Here is an 18,185-nt window from a genome sequence, read left to right as displayed (position 1 = left end):
GGGAGAGACCGAACAGCAGGAGGACAGGTCCCCTGGGACTTGTGAAAGGCAGCCTAGAGGAAGTGCAGACCCAGGGGAGTTGGCTGACAAGGTGCAGGCAAGGGGTGAGAGCAAAGGCCCTCTGCGGGAAGAAGATGTGTATCTGCGAGAAAAAGGTCCAAGACGAGGCAGGTGAGGCAGGGGGAGGTGGGAGCGGCTCAGGGAAGGCATGTGCTCCCCTCCCTGGGAGCAGCTGCATCAGCCCCTGGGTGCGTGATTACAGAGACCCAGCTCCTCACCACACAGCGCGGCCATCCCAGTGCCAGAGGCCCCGCTGAGGCCTCATCCCCGAGGCCCTGGGCGGCGTCCTCTCCAGACAGTGCCCTCCACAGGAGATAGGGACCTCGCCACGAGAACCTGTACGACCTTTCGGTGAGGGGGCAGAAGGCCGGCCTGCGGGATGATGCAGGACGGCTCCAGGGTCACCCCAGCCCAGGGCTCCCGGGGGCCGCCCAGGCCCCTGCAGATTCTGCACCGAGGCCCAGCTTCCCTCTGCCCAACCAGACCTGCCTCCTCCTCTTCCCCTCAGTGGGTGTCGATCCCAAGAGCACTTCTAATAAACGCCCCGCACATGCGTCACATCCAAGAGTGCTTCCCAGGGGACCCACAGCACAGGCTAACCCGGCGGGAGGGACAGGCGGACAGGGCGCTGGGACAGGGGCAGCGGAGGGCTGATTCCCAAGGGCCTGTGCGGCACCCAGGCAGCAGGACAACACCTGGGGCTCGGGGTGGGGTCTGGGCTGGAGATAAACGGATTGTGACTGAAACCCAAAAAACACGTGACACCCAGGAACTGTGTGAGAAGAGAAGGTGACGGAGGCAAGGACCTAGAAGAAAGTTGCCCTGACGTGTGGGCAAAGATATGCACGATCCCTCAGAAAGTCAAGACAGATGCTGCCCGCGAGGGGAGCAGTGACCAAAAGGGGCACAAAGGCGTTTGGGGTTCTGGTCTTGTGTCCGACCTGGGTGCCGGGTACCACGTGGTCACTTTGTGAAAACTCACTGAGCAGTGTTCTTGTGAATCGTGCACTTCTGCATATAAATGTTACACTTTGACACTTACATTTTATAAAACGTAGGCAAAGGCAAGGGGAGCCCATGCCGGAGGCTGAGAGCAGCGAGAAGGGCCAGTAGTAGTGAGGGGCCCAGGGAGGTGAGGGCATGGAGGATGGGGCGCCGGGGGCACCACCCACCTGATCCTGGGCCGGTGTGGATGGGGGCCAGCACCAAGAGTGCACTCATTCGTCTTTCCTGGGAGAAAACTGGAGTTTGAATCCACTCACCTTGATCTGACAAGAAATCCAGCATGGTCTGTAGCAGGAAGGACAAGTGCCTGACAGAGAGAGCAGGGTTCCCCATCCTCCGGGACGCGTAGACCAACTCGTGAAGCAGACGCATCTGGACGGCAGCCCAGCCTCGGTGCGTGCCTGCGACAGAAGACACAGAGCATCAGAGCAGGGCTTCAGGGGGCGGTGGCAGCAGGGCCAACACATGAGCCCCCCGGAGCCATGTCTAACGTGTAAAACTCGTGATTTCAAGATAATGCCTCAACCACCACGCGCAAAGGGCAACCAAAGCATTTCCCCTGTGTTTATCCTGGAGAAGAACACTCACATGATACGCTTGTTCACATGTTTTTTTGTTTTTTTTGTTTTTAAAAAATGTTTTATATTATATGGGGTTGGCCAAAAAGTTCATTCGGGTTTTTCCACAAGATGTTAGAGAAAAACCCAAAAGAACTTCTTGGTCAACCCAATATTTTCTCTCTTCTGCAAAGACACAATTTTTAAAATAACCCACTTTGAAATACTTATAATAAGGTTATGACAAAAGATTATGTTTTCAATGGCATGTATTTGAGTTACAGCATATTTTTTTTTTCAAGAAAATACTGATATCTGACGAGCCTTCATTATCAACAACCAAGGCCATACAATTAAAAAGCACAGCACTTCTCTAAAGTGTAAGAACAGAAAAGCAGAAAGCTAAACTAGAAAAAAGGTCACCAACAAGACTGTGGCTGCTCCCTCCCACATAACGTAGCGTGTCTGAAATCAGAGGTGGAAGGAATCGGTTGCACGGCCACCGAAAAGTATTTTTTTTAAGATCACGGGATTTTAGAGGTACTTATTCCAAGTCCCTTTTGGCAACAGTTACTGCTTTTAAATATTTTCCACCTTAAAATTCTTCACGAAGATGTGGAAACAGGGCTCAGAAACAGTTACCACCCAGTGCTGTGTGCCCAGGGGCCCTGGGGGGTTGGTAGGAAGGTTGGGGGAAAGGATTTAAGACTCTGACCAAAGGATTCCTCCTCTCACAGGCCTACTGACCGTCTCTCCCACTGCCCACCCTACAAGGCTGGCCAGTCCCTTTTGTGAATTTCCACTGAGTCCTACACAAATCTTGTCCCATAGGCATTATCGGGCACATACAGTGAGGCATCTGTAAGCTAGTGTCTTTGTTTCTTCCATCAGTCCTTAATTTCCTTGGGAGTCAGGATGGTGTCTTATTCACCCAAATATCCTTACTGCCTAGTTAGATGCCTGGTCCTTAACAGGCTCGTGGGTCAAGTTGAAAGCCTGATGAAAGAAAAAGCCCCTGTTTTTCAGACATGCCTACTTAAGTATATAGGGTAAAATGACATGATTTCTGGGATTTGCTGTAAAATATTTCAACAAAGAACAAATAAAAGAAAAAGAAAGGTCTGAATAAAGCCAGATATGGCAAAATTGTATTAATTACTTAATCTGGGTGATGGGCTATTGTACTATTCTCTCTGATTTGTGTATATTTAAATTATTTCATAATAATTTTTAAACTGTTAACAATAACAATTACTAATAATTATGAATTGAAATTCTTAGAGCTGACCAAACCTACCCACACACAAAAACCTTGATATCCTACTAGTTTTATCTTACAGAAATCTTTTCATAAAATGACAGGAGAGGAGGGAAGGACAAGTCCCTGCAGTATTTCCACGTTGTCAAAAGACCAAAGGCCAAAACAAGAGATTCTGAAAAGGATGAGAAGGCTGAAATCAATGTCATAACTAACCTAGCCCAGAATTCTAAATGACATGACCTAACTAATCTCCACCCCACCATACCAAGAATGGGGCACATATCACTCTGCAGATTTTTTTTTAATACATAAGGATCCAGTTCCTACCACAGGCAATTACGGTAAGACTGAGTATAAATTTTCTTAACACCAAATAGTGTACAAATCATAATTTCTATGCGATTCAAACTGCTCCTCCTATAAAATCTGAATCTTTTTATTCTTAAGACAGATTTGCAGTATATGAGCCAGTGATAAAATTTTCAACACTCTTGTATTCAAAAAGTTCAGCAATGTGAGAGTTTATTACATCAACTACTGCCTTTTAGCAAATTCATGTGCCTTGCCTCTCTCTTTCATAACAGTTCCTGGGGAAAATTTAATCTCTCGTTCAGGAGAAGGCTAAGCAAAAGGTATGATCAAAAAATCTTCATATATAGGAACACAAGTAAGATTAAAGTGATAATAAGTAGCCCGTTAAGCTGGCAAATACACACACAGTATACTTCTGTGTTCCTACCTCGACTTTTCATAACCAGCTAGGGAAAATGTTCATTTCCACAAACAGATAAAAATACATTTCAGGTCCTGAGAATACAGACAATTTCCCTTTTATTCACAGGTACAGGGATTTAGTAGAATTCCATTTAATTCTCTGAGAAATGTTTAAAGTAGTCCAGAGCAACAGTGGAGATGGGGTTTAAAGTAACTTTTATTTCTTATTAAAAATACAGCCAGCTGCCATTTATCATTTTTACCTTATTTGATCTCTTACCTTACCTCCCCACCTCTTTCACAAAATGATGGTGAATGTCCCCTCCCGAAACAGAAGGCTAAGTAAAAAGTGTCAAATCACATGGAGGTGTGCTTATCTGTTTCATTTTTCAAAAGAAACATGTTTCATCCGTGTGATTTAAAAATTAAGATCAAGAAACAAACTCTATTCAATAAATGGCAATGAGCACATGTCACGTAGCTGCTCATCAGGTTTGGGCACACGTTACACGTATTTACAGGCACGCCTGCTGTGTGCCAGCAAGGGGACACAGGGAGAGGCAGGGTCTCTGCTCTCACGGGGCACACAGCCTGGTTGGGGGGGGGGCGGGGAAGCTAAATCACTGCCCAGTTTTTTTAATGTACTTACAAATTATGGGAAATGCTGTTTAGAAAGAACAGGAGTACGTGAAAGAGAGAAATAAAAGGACTGCATTTAGGTGGAGAGACGACGGGGGACCTCTTGAAGAGCTGACACTCAGCGGAGACCGGAAGGATGCCTGGGGTGCAGCGGTGAAGGGCAGGGAAGAGCGTTCCTGAGGACGCAAGAGCCGGGAGGAGACCCGGCAGTGGACACCTGGATGGCGTGTACAACTGGCCCAGCACGGAAAGAAAAGGCTGAGGCCAGCCCAGTGCAACTGCGTAAAGCCCAGGAGGCTCGCATTTACTCTGGGGCCAGCCTGCAGTTATGTTCGAGGGATACAAAAGGGGTCACTGGAAAGCAACTGCGATCTTTCCAGAAGTCTCTCAGAAGCACACTAACAGGGATCCCGGTCCCACGCACATGGAAACTCAATCCCCCTTCCCATCTCTCTGCAGAGCAACAGTGTGACCGCTCGAAACACCCCCTTCCCAGACACTAACTCGCCCCACGAAATTTGTCCCGCGTACGGCCTAACGGAGCGTGCATGCTCAACCGTCCCCTCCACAGGCCTGGAGGTCTCATCTCGTCTCTCACACCAGCCACTCTCAGCCTTTCCAATGTAAACCCCGAAAGCTTCTAGGGCTTGTCCAGCTATTTTGCCCTTAACTTCAACCACTGCTACCAGGGCCAAGGCAGGGGGCCACCCCCCCAGCACGCACTCCTTCCCGATGGAGCCGGGCCCGAAGCACTGGCCCTCAGGGCTCTTTATTCCAGCCTCCACGTGGCCTCAGAGGGACGGATGGAATTTGACCTCACCTGACAGTATCTGCTGAGCGCTGCCCTAGCACATTCTAGGGACTGACTCAGTCCTTATAACAACCTTCCCGTGAAACAGTAAAAGCAGCCTCCCTGTACAGATGAGGGACAGAGGACTTGACGGGGGCCACGCAGCCAGTCGGTAATGGTGTCACCCTCTCACTAGCTGTTCGACCTGAGGAATAGCATTTAACCTTCCCAAGGAGGTTCTCTGTTCCCTCAAGTGCGGTACAGGGCCCACTGCACCCACTCACCAAACCGTGAGAAATGATGGTACACGTATGAAACCGTTCTCCCTGAGGCCACAAGCAGCATAAGGCAAGTGCAAGTGCAAGGTGTGCTGGAAGAAAGACCACGTTTAGCAGACGAGGTGCTCCATCCCCTGACCCTCCAGCCCTGGGCCAGGGACACAGCTGGGCCTGAGCAGCAGGCTCTGGGTTCCGGGCCTCGCCCACACCCAGGGCAGCGCCCTTGTGCGGGCAACACTCCCAGGCACTGACCCTACCGGGCAAGGAAGCTGCTCTATATTTGTCATTTAAAATACTGGGAAATACAAGGACAACTTTTTAAAGAAATAAAGACATCCCTGACTTCAAAATGTACTGTAAAGCTACAAAAATCAAGACAGTGTGGTAATGGCAAAATAAAAAACAACACCACAGAATGGACACTGCCCAAAATGAATCCTAACGTAAACTATGCATTCTGGGTGACGATGTGGCAGTGTAGATTCATCCATTGTAACAAATGCACCACCCCGGCGGGGATGTTGATGAGGAGGAGGCTGGGGGTGGGCAGGGGGACGGAGGTATGTGGGAAATACCTATGGCTCAATTTTGCTGTGAACCTAAAACTGCTCTAATGAAGTCTACTTAAAAGATAATAATAAGATCACACAGGGGAAAGTGTGGTGGTAGGCGGGACGTGATAAAATCCATTATCACATGATTTCCATTTAGAAGAAGAATAAGCACCGTCCGAGCTCCTAGGTAAACGGGCGTGCTGGTGAAACCACTTCCCGTGACTCGCGTGTGGACACACGTAGACACCCTGCTGCGCCAGCGCCACCCAGGGGCTCCTTTGCTGTTGTTCATCTTCCGCCATTAAGCGCTGAGTGGAGCGGAGAAGGGAAGCCGCCAGCTGTGTCAGAAGAGCCTTTCAGCTGCCGGCACCTCCACCCTGAGAGCAAACCCTGGGCACGCAGAACAGCTCTGAGAGTAATGTCCGGTTTGCGCTCTCTGCCCTCTCCTCCAAGCAGCGCAAGGGTGCTCACAGCTAGACCGCGGAGCAGCTACAGAGCCCGGGAATTCAGAGAGGGCCTCCCCGGAACGCGGCCGCTCACTCCGTGGAGACGAGCAAAGTAAACGCAGACCAGTGAGGGTCCGGGAGCCAAGCTCCCCTGCAAGCCCCGTGGTCTCTTCACCGCTTTCCTCACTCGGCTGTGTCCCGGGAGAGCTCCCTGTGCAACACCAGACGCAAGGGCGATGGCAAATGTGACCTGCATCCCGAATCCCTCATCCTGGCTCGGCCTGACCTTGGCGCCCCAAATGCAGCACCTCCCGAATCACGCATCACACCTGTCCTCTCTTTCCCTAACTGTCCTCTGCCCTCCAGGGTCACCTGGACCTGCAGCCTCCCTCTCAGGATCCCCTTCCTGACTCCATTAGCAATGAGAGCTCCCAGCAGAAACAACACCAAGTGGAGCCCACTCTCCCCTCTGGATCCCAATTTCCCATCTGTAAAGAGAGGGTAGGAGCTAGATCAGTCTTCTCAGAATCATGTGAGACTTTTGCAAACAAATATGCTCGGGCCTCACTGCACACACCCTCTCCCCACCGACCCCCCAGCCGCCGCAAGAGGTGACAGGCTGGGAGCCCAGGGCAAAGAGCTCACGCAGAAGGCCAGCCAAGGGATCCCATCTGCAGGGACGGGTCCCATCAGAAGGTTCTCATTTCTGGCTGTGAGTCCCTTTAGTCCTCAGGCTCCAAGATGACTTTCAGTTAAACACCACATGGTCTCGGTGTTTCAGGACACTAAGGACAGTCCTGTGACCACAGCTGGGGCAAAGCTGTCCAGAGAGAGTAGAAGCAGCCCTTAGAGGCCAGTTAGAGGCCCACAAGAGAGGCCAGGAAGAAATTAAAACAGTCTCTGGGAAGCAGCTGACTGCCACTGCCCTGAGGTTCTTGTCTGCAGCAGAGAGACACTGGGGCTGAAATCACAGGACCACCAGTACTAATTTACCCAGAACTCACAGTCTACCCAAAAGGGCCAGTTGTGAAACAAGCGCTCAGCAAACCTTACATTCCATCCCATCTCTTGGGGCAACACAGAGGAAAAAGGAATTAGAGAAAGGAAGAGCAGATGACATGGCAGATGAAAAAAATTCGTCGTGATCTCTGTTTGTGTGAGATGGTGAAAGATCTGGAAGCAAGTGCCACTGAATGAATTCAGACGTGGCTGAGTGTCCATGCGTTTACCCTCAACATGTGGCACGGCGTCCAGCACAAAGCAAGAACCAAGAAACGTCTGCTAATAGCAAGACCTCCTAGAGAGGGTCCCCAGTTCTACCCGTGACCCCTTGCACTTAATACCATCACCAATGGCTGGGACAGAATGGAGGGACAGAGTTCAGGTTCAAAATCACTCCATCAACAGTACGAGCCCCATCACCGATGCTATCCAGCAGAGACAAACGTCAAGCCCCTTGTTTAACTTTTTAGAAAAATCAACAGCAAGGGTACAGGATGAGGGAGACCAGGCAAGGTCATGTGACCAGGCTCTAATATGTGAGATGGCTTTAGAAAGGGAATGCTACATAAACAGGAAAAGTATGCAGACTGCCCCCGATCAGCACTGGGCCCACCAATCTTCCCCCTGTGGCTGCAGAGAGGCAGGACATCTAAAGCCCAAAATCCAGGCTGCCCCGTTCCTATCAACACCACCCGAGCACGTGTGCTCACGTGCCAAGCCCCCAGCAGCAGGTCTCTGGCCTCTACAGGAGGCGGGGGCTAATGAAGGACTGTGTCCTGTCTCAGCTTCCCTCCACTCCTCAGAGGCCACCTGCCATGCTGCTCACTCAGTCTCCCTCTGCTCTTCCAAACCCCAGGTCCCACCTTTTAAATGATTTTGGAAAACACTTTGGAAAAAATTTTTTAAGTAATCTGGGCCCCCCAAAGTGATCTCAGATATCGCTGTGCTCTGAGCCAGGGCTATGGCAAACTACAGTCCGCACACCGAATCCGACCCCACCCGTGCCGTGAGTAAAGATTTGTCGGCGGACATTTCATCCCTGGCTGTTCTCACACCTCAGCAGCAGAGCCGAGGAGCTGCAACAGAGGCCAGAGGGCTCCCAGAGCCTGAAATGTTTACTCCCTGGCCCCCCTGACAGAAAAAGTTTGCCAACTCCTTGCTCTACGCGAATCAGAATTCATCCTGAGCATATGATTCTATCAAATGTAAGTGATGCTTTGGGGAGAAGGTCAGAATGGGGGGAAGTCCAGACAGAGTAATTCATCAAGAACCACCTGGGCAACGGAGAAGGAGGAGAGGAAGGCTCTGGAAGGACCCGAGAGCTCTCTGCAAATACCTGGAAGGTCGACGCATGCGAGAACTGCTTGTTTGTACGTTGGAGGGCAGGAGCTGTCCTCTTCCCACTGCTTCACTCGCTCACCTCACACATCCCATGGCACCAGGCAAGAGCGCGAGAAATCATTATTGAGGAGGTGGACACAAAGGGAAAGCGGACACACCGTCCCCGGGAGGTGAAGCAAGCAGGAAGGGGATTCTTCATTCTTTCAGGGAGAGCCCTAGTAATTGGAACTACCCAAGAGCAGAACGGACTCATCATTCGGACCGTGGGCTCCTCAGGTCGGCACACATGACCACATAAAACACGTGCCAGAGGACTGTCTTTGCCCTGGTGGGATGAGAACGGAGACGGCCCCTCAGTTCTCTCCCCATCTAGAAGGCCAGGCCTGCTGGCTCTGGACGTGAGCTGGGGGAAAGTGCTCTGCATGTCCTGCCTAAAACGGTCATCAATGATTTTTTTTCTCCTGCTAATCACCCTTTGCCTGACACTGGGCACCACACTTGTGTACACTTGTTATTAGACTCAGAGCTTACGTTTAACATGTACTACCCTGCATTAACATTGCAGGATAAGGATTTATCACCAAATGCATGCCTGTATTTGTACACATATACCCCAGGATTTATTCTAGATTGGTTGATTTTTGTTCATTGGCTAAATCACATGAGGTATAGTAGGATTCATTAGGTATTTAAGACGCTTCAAGGATGACACACGTCAGTGAGCTCAGGGGAGATTTCCAACCGGCACACAGATTTAAGAATGCCAGCCCCCATGCAGAGCACCGTTACCGTTCTGTTGCAATCTGTCAAAAGTAGCCAAGGGCGGGAGAGCTTAGTCACCTTTGCACGCCAGCACCAGGCGTCATCGTGTCCGACAGGCAGAGCAGGGCCCATTAATTGGACGCACCATTAACTGGGCTGAAGCAACTTTCAGCGCTAGTACCTTTGTTGAAGTCCTGCGGATCCAGCGACAGACTGTAGCCAGGAAGCGTCTCGAGGAGGAGTTTGTAGCAGGCCCTCCAGCCAGGCTCTGAGATGCTCGGGGCCACGCACTGCATGGCGGCGACGCGCTTGAAGAAGGCGGACTTGCGGTGGAAGCCGATCAACTCGTAGAGCTCAGAGAGGACGCTGTACCGTTGGATCTTCTCCTCCTCGGAGAGCTGAAGCACACAGAGGAGAGGGAAAAGCATGTGAAAGAACCTTACAAGTGAAAAAGGAAACATAAAAAGGCTTTTTCATAAAACAGAGGCCCAGTGAAACGTGAAGGAAAAGGGAAGCTGAGTTAGTGCACTGACAGGGCAGGATCCCGACACGGACGCTCCAAGGCCTTCTCTGAGCCCCATCTCTCCAAGCTCACCCTGTCCTTTTGCTAAGAAGGCCCATATTCTCCGGAACACAGGTATTTGCTACCTAGCACATAAGATGCAGAGAAGGGAAAGAGAAAGGGAAAGACACTGGAACTTGGGCAGGAACTTTCATCAAATACATTAACTTCTCAAAACACAAAATATATAGAACCAGGTAACTAGACAAAGAACTGTTAATAATAACCACACCTAACTTGGACTTAAATTAAGACTTCATGGCTTACAAAAATTTTTCTTTCATCTACAACCTAACCGTATTTTCCCAACCACCCCATGATGTAGTCATAACAACTTCTGTTTAATCACGACTACATGCCAGCAATGTAACTACTAGGTAAACACCTTAGAATTTTTAAAAGCCGTGTCTGTGATATAGTCTGTGTACACATTTATTTCCTTTCGGCCTCATTCTAAACGAGGATCTAAATCAATTTTTTAAACACAACAACAATAAAAACAAAAAAACAAAAATGAGGGTCAAAAATGGGGATTTAATACTTAAATGAAACAAGGGGCAGGTGAAGTCACAAAAATGAACGCCATGAGGTAGGGGTAATTAACAGAGGCCACCTATAGATTCAGCTCTAAGATCCCTGACAGCTGAAGCAAAAAGTAAAAGATGATGAGCTACAGGAGCCATAACGCCTGTGGGATAAACATCTGCGTCAGCTGCTGGTGCGCCCCATGCAGAAAATCCAAACCATCCTTCTCACCATCGAGCATCATTCTCAGACCCCCCACGTTAAATGCAACAAGCACATGCCCGCAGCCCGTGCCCCGGCCTCTGCCTTGCCTTTCCCGCCAGCCCTCTCCCTCTCTCATCACTGTGCTGGGCTGCAAACCCAGGCCTGAAGCTCCAGATTAAGGATGGAGGCAGCCCCACACCTCGGCTTGGTGGGCAGCTCACCCAGCTGGGGCCCCCTGGATCTGCCCATTTCTCTGCTGCATTGGCTTCCCACCAAGAGAGATTCCTTCCTACGGTGGTCCCCACAAAACTCCTCTCTCCTAAATGCAGGGACATCAAGCCATATTCCAGACTCCTGTTCAACCAGTAAGTTTTCAGTTCCCTCTCTCTTTTTCCTTCTCCAATAAAGAACTTGACTTTCCTCCCTTCCCATCCAACCGTTTCTTTCTTTGTGAGAGCTCTGCATTCCCCACACACCATCCTGAAAGCCAGGCACCCTGCCGGCTAGGACCGAGATGTTTCTGTCTAACCTGGGCTGCATCCTTACACTTTCCCCCTTCTATCTCAGAAAGCCTTTCCTGAATCTCCCATCCCTCTGATTCTGAGTTTAAATTGACAAAGTTCTGAGGTTAACATTATTATGTGCATATCTACCGGGCTTTTGCTAGGTTTCCTTAGCAACAAGCTTCATTAAGGAACCGCATCAAGAAGTTTAAAGAGGCTATTCTTACATCTGAGTGGAGTAGCCCGCAGGACATGTAAATGGCTTTGAAGAGAAAATTAACCAGGGACAAAGAGGCCGCAGGTTCTAACCAACAGTGTCATGAGCCAAAATGTTATCAAATGGCTCAGTCATTCCTGAACATCATATCTGCAGGAGGTGCCAAGTGCTGGGTTGAATATACATTGGTCCTAGAGCATGCTCCCACAGCTGGTAAAGTGCTGGGCTTTTCTCTAGATTTCCAAACAATTCCTTATGACCTCTTTCTCTTATGGTCACTTACATTTCCTACTACTGAAGAAAATTAATTTCAGTCACCTGGGTTGTTTGGGGAGAAGCTACACGACGCAGTTCACAGAGCTCAGACTTCGGAGCCACGGTAAACTAGATCCGAAGACCAGTGGTAGCATTCACAAGGTGATCACGGGCACGCAGCAAACGCCCCAGCCTCGATTTCCTCACCTCTAAAACTGGGTTCAATAAAACCAGTGAGCACAGTTGCCGTGATGATTATCGCCGCAATCTTTTTACCCCTAGGTAAGTGCCGGCAACAAGCTGGCTGCTTAATTAGTAATAAGTATTATCAGCGGGTTTTAGTTTACCTGAGAACAGATGCTTTGCTGTTTTGTCTTTGGTAACAGAACTTGTTTGACTGAGATTAATACCACCAGAGCAGCACCGACTAGAAAATTCCCCAGCTTTGCAGGGCAAGGCATGTTCTTTTCCTCTACAGAGCTGATCACATTTTGTAGTCATTTGTTTTTACATTTATCTATTTAGCACCTGTGTCTCCCTCCGGATGTTTTGCTCAAGCAGCACAGGACCCTGTCTGCTTGGCTGCGTGCTGAATATTCTCGGGCTACAAGACAGTGGGCCCAGGGCCTAGCACCCGGCCTCCAGTACAGAACGTACAGAAGGGAAAACCCAAACAAGCATGCTTTAACTAGGCCCCTGCACCCGAAGTTATGGTCTGACTTGGGACAAATTACAAAATCTTCTTTACCCTGAGGCTCCTCTTCTATCAACAGGAATAAACGCACTTAGCACCCAGAGTTACAAAGGTTAAAGGAAATAACCAAATTCACAACCTAGTCAAGTGTCTGCTAGTGGTCCAACAAACACGAGCTGCCTTTATTGCTCTGACACATCACCAGTGGGGCAGACAGTGAACGCTTTCTTAGTGCCAAGCAGTGTGTGAAGTGCTCTACATGTGTTATAATACTATTTATTGGTACAACTTACAACAAATCCAGGAAGAAGTGAATACTATCATTCCCATTTTACAGATTTACACTAACAGGCTAAGGGAGGTTACATTCCAGTCCAAGGTCACACGGAGAGGAAATGGCGATTGAAACCTGAATCTGGGCTGCCAACGTTCACGTTCCTTCTCTCTCACTTCTACCTGACCACGTGCCTGTGAAATCTACGTGTTCGACAGACAAATCTGCAGACAGCCAGCTGTTAAATGCAATGCGTGCAGCCGTTTGTCAGTGCTAATTACCATAAACTACTCTCGTAAACAACTAAAGACAAGACAGGTGGATCCATGTTCCTGCTCACAAAGAGAAGTTCTGCCTTGAATGCTCCTGCAACGTGCAGAAACCCTTCCCAATACCACTAGATCCAAACGTATTCTTTTTCATTTTTTACATTTGCACAGGGCTTCTTAAGGCAGAAGGCACTTGCAATAATTCCATCTTGGTTCCTTTCAAAGTTTCCAGATTAGCCATAATCAGTCCCAGAATAGACACAACTCATCAGTTCTACAATGGAACACACTTGATCAAGAACCAAAACCTTGTCCTGGTTCAGAAAAACTATAGATCCCTCTTTGTTACTGTCCTTATAAAATCCCACCAGTGTCTTTTTGAATTATGGTTTTCTCAGGGTATATGCCCAGTAGTGGGATTGCTGGGTCATATGGTAATTCTATTTTTAGTTTTTTAAGGAACCTCCATACTGTTAGTTTTTTAAGGAACTTAGTTTTTTAAGGAATTCTTAGTTATTTAAGGAATCTCCATGCTGTTCTCCATAGTGGCTGTATCAATTTACATTCCCACCAACAGTGCAAGAGGGTTCCCTTCTCTCCACACCCTCTCCAGCATTTGTTGTTTGTAGATTTTCTGATTATGCCCATTCTAACCAGTGTGAGGTGATATCTCATTGTAGTTTCGATTTGCACTTCTCTAATGATTAGTGACGTTGAGCATCTTTTCATGTGCCTCTTGGCTATCTGTATGTCTTCTTTGGTGAAATGTCTATTTAGGTCTTCTGCCCAGTTTTTGATTGGATTGTTTTTTGATATTAAGCTCCATAAGCTGTTTGTATATTTTGGAGATTAATCCTTTGTCCGTTGTTTCATTTGCAAATATATTCTCCCATTCTGAGGGTTGTCTTTTTGTCTTGTTTATGCTTTCCTTTGCTGTGCAAAAGCTTTTAAGTTTAATTAGGTCTCATTTGTTTATTTTTGTTTTTATTTTCATTACTCTAGGAGGTGGGTCAAAAAAGATTTTGCTGTGGTTTATGTCAAAGAGTGTTTTTCCTATGTTTTCCTCTAAGAGTTTTATAGTGTCTGGTCTTACATTTAGGTGTTTAATCCATTTTGAGTTTATTTTTGTGTATGGTGTTAGGGAGTGTTCTAATTTCATTCTTTTACATGTAGCTGTCCAGTTTTCCCAGCACCACTTACTGAAGAGGGAAGCAGCCGCATAGCACAGGGAGATCAGCTCGGTGCTTTGCGACGACCTAAAGGGGTGGGATAGGGAGGAGGGGAGTGAGGCTCAAGAGGGAGGGCATATGGGGACATGTGTATGCATATGGCTGATTCACTTTGTGGTACAACAGAAACTAACACAGTATTGTGGAGCAATTACACTCCAATAAAGATCTATTAAAAAATAATAAAATTTAAAAATTTTTTTAATTTAAAAATTAAAATTAAAGAAAGAAAAATCCCACCAGAACTCATTATTTTGCTGTCTGCTCAGCTGGCAACCAGACACGGAGATGAGTCAACTCCAGCAGAGCATCGAGTTGGGGAGAACTCTAAAGGCCCACACCCGCGGCAGCAAGGCAGGCCACTTACCCTCCGCGCGGCTCTGCTGACCCCTAGTGTTCTATGAAGACCAGGCCAACAGAGAAGGGGCTGTTCCCAACAGCTGCAAATTCCCACACATTAAATAAAAGCATTTGATCTTATGAAATATGTTGTGTACATACCCACCTGTGAAAACAGCTTCGCCAAAAGCCTAAATGTTCAACATTAATTTGCAAAGCCAACTCTGGTCCGTAAGGGCGAGCAATTCTTAGGACGCTAAGTCTTCCAAGTCCCTCCCACACCCAGCCCTCCACCAAACTGCCTGCAGTCCTTCAGCATGCTTTTAAATGCTTTTAAATTTAAAAGCATCCCCCCCGACCCCCAGATGTCCCTCCACGCCCTCTGGCCTGAGTGTAAGAGCGGCTGCTGGGTCACTGCAGGACAACACTAGACAGGACCAGACACAGAGCAGCTGAACTAAACTACTCCTGATCACCATGAGTTTGTTATTCCATCATTTTACAGATGAAAATATCGAGAGATACGGAGGATTATGCTCAAGGTCACGCAGCTAATAACTGGCAAAGCGGGGTGTGCGCACGAGCCCGTGACTCTGCTCCTCACTCCAGCATGACGCCCCCGCTGGGATCCCCACACCCACAGGGTTCTCTCGTGCCTGCCTGACAGGTCCACGTTTCTTTACTTTCACTCATGACCTATAACAGGTCTGCCTTTTAAGCACCTTTTCCGTCCACTGTCCCTCAGCAACAAAACCGCTCAGGCCACCAAACAACTTCCGGCTCCCCAAGCCCTCCGTGCTCGAGCCAGGTCATGCCTTCGCACCTGGTCCCCGCTCAGAGGCTCTTCAGCCCCTGTAGGTGGGTTGCTTCCGCTCTCTGCAGGGAAACCCCTCAGGGGAGCCCTCCTCTCACCCTCAGCACAGTAGGTCCCCGGGCCGCATCCCGAGCTGTCCCACTAGGTCTGCATGTGCCCAGGGCTGCTCTTTGGACCAGCAGCCTAAGAGCCACCCTGGTCATCCCTGCACACGTACTGCCCAGGTCAGAGCTCACACCAAGCAGGTCACCCGGAAATCGTGGTGAGTGATGGATACAACCCAGATGTCCGTTCGTTTGCCAGCACTGCTGACGGCTGGTTTCCACCCTTCGGTCCGTTTCCCATAAAACTGAAGCTTCCCTGTCAAGTGGTGGGTTTTCACTCTTCCTGCCCATCTTTACCAGAAACGTCAAGGGAAACGAAAACACCTTTTCTCAACCCTTTCCTGACGACGCATTCCCACCCGTGATACCGCCATGCTCAGCAGCTTTGAGCCCACGGAGCGTTGTTTCCCGTACACTAAGTGGCTCCAAACATTGTGGGATTTTTTTCTCTTTTTGGTTTATTTGTTTGTACTCGGTTTATTCGCTTGATTCTGTTTTTGTCTCCCCTTCCGGGTTAGGCTGGCAGCTGCCACTTCTCACTCCCTTCAGCTGCCTCTCTCCCAGTGTCCCATCTAGGAAGTTAGCTGTGGGGAGGGTCCGGGGGGTGCAGTAACAACCTTCACAGAAGAGGGAACCAAGGCACAGAGAGGCTGATTTACCCAAGGGGCTAAGCCAGATTCAGGCCCCAGCAGTGCGTATTCCGAGTCGCTGTGCTGAACTCTTATGCTAAAATATTTAACTTTTTATAGATTGTGGTTATAAACATATGAGGTATCAAAATATATATGAGCCGCATACACATCAACTCTAAGATGTTCATTAACTCCATTGCTTCATTTCTATTTTAAAAATTAAGAACCTCTGCAGTCAATATGGCAAAATGTTAATATGTTAAACCTAGATGATAGTCATGTGTGTCTTATTACTCATTCTCTCTTATATGTTCAAAATACAAAATGATTGTAAAGTCTCTCTCCCCTCCCCTCCACCCACTACCCTCTCTCTCACCTGAGCCTCCCAGACCCACATATTTAACAGTCTTTTCATTATATCCACAACTGAATCCATCAGCGTCCCCCCCCAAACTCCCTCTGCAGCTTTCCCTTCTCCGAGCCCAGCATGACCATCATTTACCTAATTAATCAAGCCAGAAACCTGGGCATTATTCTGTCTGCCCTCACATACACCATTAATCCCTTCCTTTTCACCCCCTAAACATGTCTTCGATCTGTTGGCTTTTTTCCATTGACCGTCCCACCACCACTCAGGTGAAGCCACCTACACTGCCCACCTGGACGCCTCAAGAGCCTCCCACCTGGCCTCCCTCACCATGCTTACCCTACTCCAGACAAAGGGGATCCCATCATTCCCATGCTTTTAAGACCTTTCTTTCAAAACCCACTGTTCTTAGAATAAACTCCAAGTTCTTCACCTGGTGAATGTCTATCTTTGCCACGAAACTGTCAGCTCAATGAGAGAAGAATCTGCCTTCTCCACCTCTACGCCCCCTCCCAGCACAATGCCACGCTCAGTAAAGATCTGCTCCATCACAGTAACCTGTATTCTAACCCTAGTCCTGGGTCCTTAACCAAACTGCTTCACTTTTGAGTCTTGGTTGCCCTGGCCATAAAAATCCAAGGTAGATTAGAAAGATTGTAGACGTTTAGCTAGATTATTGATTTGGGGATTTTGCAGTAGCAACCTGCAACTAAATGTTCTGATGACTTTGTCTTATTAAAAACACATCCAGATTCAAGTAATATTTGTGGAATGCCTTAGGTGTAAAAGGAGCTGTACAAAGTACTTTCACACACTTCATGTTTTATAACATGAACAACCCAGATAGGGTCACAAATGGAATCGCTTCACAAGTGACAAAAGTAAGGTGACAAGGCATAAAGCTTGTCGTCCAAGGTCGCAAAGCAGGTGAGAGCCAAGTTGTTTCTCCAATCAAAAAAAATTTTGAAAGAACAGAATTCTGAATTTTGAGGGTAAAAGACCGTAATACAAAGAGGTGAAACAACTCCCTTAATCAAAGTTTCAAGTTCTGACTCCAGAGTTTTAACCGTGCCATACTGAATGCTAGCACAGCAAAATCAGATGGTCTTTTGGTGAATAAGCTCCAGGAAAACCGCGTTAATTCTTCCACTCATAGGAGGACACACACCCACCTGTCGAAGGTTGATGTAGACTGCATTCTGGAGAAATTCCGAAGCTTCCATGCTCCGCTTCTGAATGGCGAGGACACGGACGGCCTTGACACACGCTTCTAACTCAACCACCCCGGCGTTCTTATACTGTAGGGTCAAAAGAGAAGAGGAGAGGTGTTTCTGTCAGATCGTGCAGTCTGTACCACAGGGACTCGGTGACACTGAGCAGCATGTCCCCACACGAGGAGCTGCAGCACCGCCCACCCAAGGGGGGGGAGTTTGTGTTTGAGAAAGTCTATCCCTTAAGGGGGCAAAAGGGGTTGGTGGGACTGAGTGAACCTAAAAATGCCCATATAGATATATTTGCATTCATTCAAGTAATACAACCAACAGTAGCTGGATATTTTACAAAATTTCAAAATGTTATCAATGGAAACTTTGCTTGCTATTCACTTCCACTTAATCTCGTGCTCAAAAACATTCTTAGACTCTCTCACACCTGCACCTTTGATGCAGTAGTTGTCAATTCATGTTACTTTGTTACAAAAGTTCTAGCTCCTTGTATCACTATATCTGTCCTCTCTTAGCACATTTGATGTCTTTCTGGTTATCTCTCTGAGTTACCTGTTCCTGCTTC

The 18,185-nt window shown here is 48.1% G+C and overlaps 1 protein-coding gene across 4 annotated transcripts in view; it reads right to left on the bottom strand.

The window, feature by feature from the left end:
* The window catches only part of TRAPPC9 (trafficking protein particle complex subunit 9), a 670,396-nt gene that overhangs the window by 445,862 nt on the left and 206,349 nt on the right, over positions 1-18,185 (bottom strand). For all 4 annotated transcript variants that reach the window (XM_059901771.1, XM_059901770.1, XM_059901769.1 and 1 more), the window contains 3 exons: positions 17,570-17,695; positions 9,591-9,807; positions 1,323-1,466 (listed from right to left, as the gene is read on the bottom strand). In XM_059901771.1, coding sequence (XP_059757754.1) covers positions 1,323-1,466; positions 9,591-9,807; positions 17,570-17,695 — 487 coding nt within the window. The remainder of the gene's footprint in view (positions 1-1,322; positions 1,467-9,590; positions 9,808-17,569; positions 17,696-18,185) is intronic.

Source organism: Balaenoptera ricei, chromosome 17 (assembly GCF_028023285.1).
Source record: "Balaenoptera ricei isolate mBalRic1 chromosome 17, mBalRic1.hap2, whole genome shotgun sequence".
Taxonomy (NCBI): Eukaryota; Metazoa; Chordata; class Mammalia; order Artiodactyla; family Balaenopteridae; genus Balaenoptera; species Balaenoptera ricei.
Note: the sequence above shows the minus strand (reverse complement) of the source record. Positions and strands in the feature narration are given on the sequence as shown.